The sequence below is a fragment of the Capsicum annuum genome, chromosome 1 (genome assembly GCF_002878395.1).
Source record: "Capsicum annuum cultivar UCD-10X-F1 chromosome 1, UCD10Xv1.1, whole genome shotgun sequence".
Classification (NCBI taxonomy): Eukaryota; Viridiplantae; Streptophyta; class Magnoliopsida; order Solanales; family Solanaceae; genus Capsicum; species Capsicum annuum.
The window spans coordinates 153669639-153676418 of record NC_061111.1 but is presented as its reverse complement, the minus strand read 5'-3'; the positions used below and the strand labels follow the sequence as shown (position 1 = coordinate 153676418).

At 35.5% G+C, this 6780-nt stretch overlaps 1 protein-coding gene across 1 annotated transcript; it reads right to left on the bottom strand.

Annotated features, from left to right (window-relative positions):
* Positions 1 to 4323: 4323 nt before the first annotated feature.
* On the bottom strand, positions 4324 to 6446 carry LOC107839977 (probable carboxylesterase 12). The gene is made up of 2 exons (XM_016683664.2): positions 5872 to 6446; positions 4324 to 4940 (listed from the first exon to the last, which is right to left on the bottom strand). Exons 1-2 carry the CDS (start codon positions 6431 to 6433, stop codon positions 4498 to 4500), a joined length of 1005 nt encoding a protein of 334 aa, XP_016539150.2. The 5' UTR covers positions 6434 to 6446; the 3' UTR covers positions 4324 to 4497.
* Between the last annotated feature and the right edge of the window lie 334 nt (positions 6447 to 6780).

Here is a 6780-nt window from a genome sequence, read left to right as displayed (position 1 = left end):
TTGACTATGTAAAGTCAAAGGATAATGTGTTGGATCCACTTACAAAAGGCCTATCTAGAGAAGGAGTGGAAAGGACATCCAAGGAAATGGGTTTAAGGCCTAGAATAATCAGCATGACGGTAACTCTACCTAAAAAAACTGGAGATCCCAAGAGCTAGGTTCAAGGAGATCAAATAAAGTTGTGTCTGACAGGTTCAACATTGTCAAAATACCAACCTATTCTCATGATGTAGACAATGTTTAGTAAACAAGGATAAGACTTAAGGTGAGAAGTCTTTTAATGATTATCTAAATTTGGCAGATTTGACCAAATAGTTTAATCTGTGGGATTGAAAGTTTAGAAATCACCTATGTGAGGGTGAAGTGGAAGCCGCTTCAAGGAGAATGTTAGTAAAGACCTATTCTCTAAGCTCTGATGAATCCGGGACGTGCTCATGGCTGAAAAGAACAAAACGTGAGAACCATAAATGGTAAAAGGCTGGTTGTGTGATATGTGTTATCTAGGTGTACATTAAAGCTCGACGGTTCAAATATATCAAATATACCGATTGACCGAGTGCATCCAATGGATGTTCACTACAGAAAGTCAAAGGGAAACCCACTTATTCTGATGCAATCAGTCTTTGCTTGATGATCACATACTTGTCCGTAAAGTTTTACAAAGAATAGCCATTCTCTATTCACGTGGGGGATTGTTGGGTTTAATTTGTGTGAATGGAAAATGAAGGGACACAACCTTTAAGCAAAAGAGATATTATTTTGGAAAAGGTGTGACTGTTCAGATAGTTGTGTCTGTTCAGAAAAAGCCATAATGTTTCAAATGAACAGACATGACTCTTCTAAAAGATACACCTTTTAAGTGAACCATTACCACCTTTCAAAAAAGGCATCTGATGGGTATATAAACTTGCTTTCATCCACAGGTTTGTAAATGAATGAAAAATTTTCTGAAATAAAAACTCTTCTTGTCTTCAAAACATTCTTTGTGATCAATCAAATCGTTAAGTGAGTTTGACGAATCCAATTATTTGAGGTACCACTATAGTTGGATTGAAAATCATTTTATCCTGGGAGGAAGATTCCAAAACCTTAGGTATAGTGAGGGAAATTATTCCTTCAGGACACTCCGTGAAGTTGGGGGACTTGGCTTTATATTTCTGTTTCATCTTAATTTCTGAAAAAATAAAACAAACTTCTTAGAAAGATCACTTTGATCTTGTGTTGAGGGTGTTTTTGTACTTCATAGTGTTCTTGTTTTAAATTTGAACTAGTGTTGAAGTTGTTGTGCCTAAATACAGATTCATATACTCGAAAACTCCATTGAAAATAACAGAAGTTAGGTACAGAAATGCGAGGTAAGGTTGCAGACAATAAATTCCTGTTTACCTTCGGGAGAAGTCGGCATGCCTTTTCAGCCATGGTTCAGTTCCTAGTTCGCCATTGGCACGCTGAGACACCCATTTCATGACAGCCCATGAATCATCATAACACGCAGGAATTTTGTGCTCTTGGGCTAATCAGTACTTGACGGATTCAACAAACACACTGGTTTCTGCAGCTAAAGAATGGATGTTGTAGAAATTTCTCATCATTTTTGTGTGATTTTAGGAAGGTAAAGGCGTACCATTACGTTATCCTCCCGGTACAATAACGACATCTTTGGACACGACCATCTTTGTAGAGCTTGAATAACGTTGGGATTTCATAAACAACTTCTAATGTTGGGTTAGTTGAATCCATTCTTTGTTTGAGGTTGTAGTAAAAACGGGGATGTTGTAATGTTGTTGGGATTTAAAATGCTTACATTGTATCTTGAAGTTAATTTAAAAAAGAAAATTAATATTAAGGGTAAAGTAATAAAAAAAATTGTCTTCTCTTAATATGTCAAAAATAGCAAGTAAAAATATTAATTTAATTAAAAAATTAATAACAAGTAAAAACAAACGAAGGGAGTATACTAATTAAAAGAAATGGTTATCGACCTAATAGCCTAGGGGCAATGTAGGGTGGCTGGGTGTTATGAATGACTAATGGTCTTTTCGACTTTACACCTCAAATTTGTGGTTTTGAATTTTTGCCTCTTAATGATAGGGGTTCTTTTGGTTGGAAAATAAGTTAATTCAAAATTAATTATTTTGAGATCTTATTTTATCCTCAATAAGAGTAAAAATTACACTATAATTTTGAATAACTAATTTCGATCAAAAAGTTATACTATGATTTTATTCTAATTGAATAAGATATAAATTCATCTTAAAATTAACCTTGAAATAATATATCACTTTTGTCCCTCATATCAAATAAGTCCTTAAAGTAATAATTACGCGAATAAGAATGTCCCAATATTTTAAAAGAAATTACAAGGCTAACAAATTCACAAGACAAAAAAGTTGCTTAGGCATAGGTTATGCCCTATAGGGCAAAAGTTTCGTTATTTTAGGACATTATATGTTAAGAAGTTCATACTACTTATACATTATAGGGCATAGCTTGTTTTGTGATATCGTTCAGTACACCGAATGAGATAAGTAGAGATATTACGTGATATTATTTTATTTCACCCTTCATATGAGATAGTAATCCTACCATTTGTACTCAAATGACATGATAAAATAGTTCATAGATTAGTTAATACGTTGTACCAAACATGAGATAAAATTAATCCCAAATTTTATTAAGAATTATCTTCAATATCTAGCTGTGCTAAACTCAGCGGTGTATCCAAGTACTAATTATTAAATAAAGTTATAACCGCATTATAACTTGTCACAGAGACCAAACAATGGCTAGATGTAAAAGACACAAAGGTTAATTACACCATCGACAAGTGCAAACAGGAATAGCACTATCTTGACACTCGAGATTCATTTTTTAACTTTAAAGCAGATCAAAATTAAGCTGTTGAAAAACTATAATCTTGAAACTTGCAGTAAATAACATGTGAAGTTTAGCTATTGGCAAGCTAATTTCTTGCCTTCCAAAAAGTTGGAACGCTCTTTGTTGGCTGCCTCAACATCATCTGGTGATGCTACTGCAACAACCACCCCTTTATCTTTAACTGCCTCCATGACGTCTTCAAATTTCTTGAAATCTTCCAGCCTATTAATGAAAAGAAACATGATTAGTTGTAGTAACTTTATGCAAATCTTTTGGAAGAGTAAGAACTGGTATTGCACTAGCATAAAACACATAGGTTTATGATTGTAAATTGAGAATAAATTTTCTACATATTTTATATTTGATCTTTCTATGCTTTCATGCTGATCTAGGTCTTTCTTTTGAGAACTACAGGATTAAGTGTTTAAATAAAAAAAAAATCATTCATGTCAGCCAAGACACTCATATCAGCCAGAGAAACACAGTTATGTTATACGCCGTAACTTATATGGAGACAAAATTGCTATGAACACTGCCTCTTAGACGATTCTAGAACCAGAAGTTCATGGGAAAAGGTTAGATAACAACATTCATTTACAACATCTCTTACTTTTCTAAGACTCGAAGTATATCTTCATCATTCCAAGATTGTTATTCCATCCGAAATATAGATAAAAATAACATTTGACTATGGGGAGATCGAACTAATCCCGATCAAATAAGTTATCTTGCAATTTTATCACAATCAAACATAGGATAAACTCATCTTGAAATTAATTTTCTGATAAATTATCTCTTATCCCTCGTATCAAACGAACCCTAAAAGTAATAAAAACAGAAACACGAGTGTCCTAATATTTTATAAGAAATTATGAGGCAAACAAATTTGCAAGACAAAAAGTTCCTTAGGCATAGGTTATTCCTTATAAGGCAGGAATTATTTTTTTAGAACATTATACGTTACGAAGTTCATATTGAACTTATATACATTATAGGGCATAGCATGTCCTCCAAATATATTTTGCCTTAGATATAACTTCCGTCCTGGAACATAAGCAGCTAAATTTTAGAATATAATGTTTTCAGAAGTTCATATTGGTTCATCTTGCAAATTAGATAACACTGAAATTATGCCTTTGGGCAAGCATCGTCTAGCCAAATTAAAAATTGTTACGAATACTAAGTATAAATTTTCATTAAGTGAGCAGTGACTCACTGCCGGAGCCACTGAGGGGTTCAGAAGTAAATATACGGACTAGTCGAAGGGGTTCAACATCTACTATATATACATAAAAATATTTTTGACTATGTAAAAATAGTATAATTTTCCGACGAAGGGGGCTCGGATGAACCCCTGAATTGTATGTAGATCCGCCACTGGCAGTGAGGTAAACATTAAAGACCACCAATTTACATTACAAAGAGCATAAAAATTGATGTATGGGATCATTGGCACTTTGCCTCTTTTGCTTCAATTTTTGCCTTCAAAACACACAACTTTTTCATAGTTATATATATATATAAGTTCATAAATTTCAAAATCTATGTCCAAATGGTTTGATCAAAGAAGAAAATAGAAACAACTGCATCAACAGTACATAGATTTTACTCTGTAAGAATTCAGCTTGATTGTTGAAAGAAATCGCCCATCCATTTCATCAAGGCCTTTGCTCTCTCACAAGTAGGGTTAATCAAATGGAAAACATGTTCTTCCTCTTCTGATTCTTTAATCTCCACTTGGCCTTTCCATCCACACTGCTTCAGCGCCTCATAGTAAGTCCATCCTCTGTCCCGTATAAAATCCGCGCCCCCGGTACATATCAGAACTTTGGAGCAAACAAGCTTGGATAGCAAATTTGGATGTACTGCTGGATTAAATCTGGGGTCATCAGATTTGGGATTTTCAGGGCAACAATACGACCAAATTCTATCTGGCTCATGGTTCCCGAAAAAGGGTTGAATTAATGCCATTCCGACAAGCCTTAAGCCATCTCCAAGTTTATCTTCATCCATATTTGCTCGCATCATCATGTTATGAGCAATATTGGCTCCTGCGCTATCACCTGAGATTGACAAAATCAATACATTTTCACTAATTCATTCAACATGATGTTGAATTATTGCTTATCACTAATGTAACGCCCTGGATGTTTAGGCACCAAATAAAGTTAGAAATAAGTCTAAGTGACTCCTAGATCGAGTACAAAACACTTTGGAATACGTTCGAAGGCGTTGGGGAGTTTTGGACTTGAAAAATGGTCGGGCGTCAAAGGGAGCCTCATGCGATGACCACGCATTGCGTGGACCACCATAAGGGGATACTGCCTCACCCACGCGGTGGCCCCATGCTGTGAGGGGGCTGCCCCGCGAAGGGTGGGCCACGCGTCCAGGCATGCGCCGAACCCTCCTCCTTTCGTCAATGAGACAACGTTTTAATACCCAATTAAGGGTGTTTGGATCTTTTCACACTATTCTAACCTGTTCTCCATTCACCCGAAGCGTTCCAAGTCCCTAAGTACGCTCAAATTCATCAAAAAGCCTCATTCTACTCTCCCCAAACTTCTAGAAACCGAAGAGGCTAGGGTTCCAAGCTTAATTAAGACTTCAATTCTCTTGCATTCATCAAGGATTTTCTGTCAAAAAGGCATGTTGAACACTCTTTACTTTAAGTATTATTATAATGTGTAAATTTACTTGATAACTATGTATTCTTTAATGAGTGTTTTGAGACTAGGATTGAGGAGATTATTGTGAAAAGCTTTATGTTGATTGTTTCCCTCTTGTTTTAAGGGGCTTTTCAATCTAGAACATACAGAATCAAAAATGAAGATGGCAAATTCTGTAAACATGAAACAATGTAAACTACTGTACTACTTATTAGTTAAAGAAAAATACATATATTAGGTTTCACGTTTTAGGTCCATCCTGATCCAGTGATCCTATCCAACAAAATCAGTGTGTGTCAGGATTCATTTATTGATTCAACCCATTTACCTGACAAGAAAACACGGGAGAAGTCAGCATGAGTTTTCAGCCATGGTTCAGTTCCTTGTTCGCCATTAGCATGCTGAGACACCCATTTCATGGCAGCCCACGAATCATCATAACACGCAGGAATCATGTGTTCAGGTGCCAATCGGTACTCAACAGATACAACAAACACATTGGTTTCTGCAGCTAGAGAATGGAGATAACTATCATAGTAAGTAGAAAATGCCGATTCGATCGTAAATCCACCCCCATGAATGTACACAAGGAGTGGAAATTTCTGGTCATTTTGGGTTATTTTAGGCAGGTAAAGGCGTACAATTACGTTGTTTTCGGGAACGATAACGATATCTTTGGATCGAACACCGGTGATTGGATTATCAGAAGGAGGTGCAAAATCATGCTTTCGATACTTTTCAATACGGCCATCTTTGTAGACCTTAAAAAATACTGGGACATCATAAACAACTTCGTCTGAATCCATTGAAGTTGGTGGAATGAGAGGGACGAAAAATGATCGGTAGGGGTGTTCATGGGTCGGGTTAGTTCCGTTATTGGTCAAAACCATAACCAGACCAACTTAGTCGGTTTTTAAATTTCAAAAACCAAACCAAACCAATACAAGAAAATAACCGTCGGTTTAGTTCGATTTGGTTCGATTTTTTCGGTTTATAACTTTAACTAATGATAAAGTTGAAATTTAAAAAAAACAAATCCAATCAAACATGGGAATAATTGGCAAAGAAGAACTTTTGCAAAACTATTTTGCCAAATACCCATTTAATTTCTTTTTGATTTATTTTTTAGGTTTAGGGTGTAAAAAATGGAAAAAGTGGGGCCCACGCGTGGGCCAAGGGACCAATTCATCATTTATACAACTTTACAAATTTAATATAATACACCTAACCCCCTCCA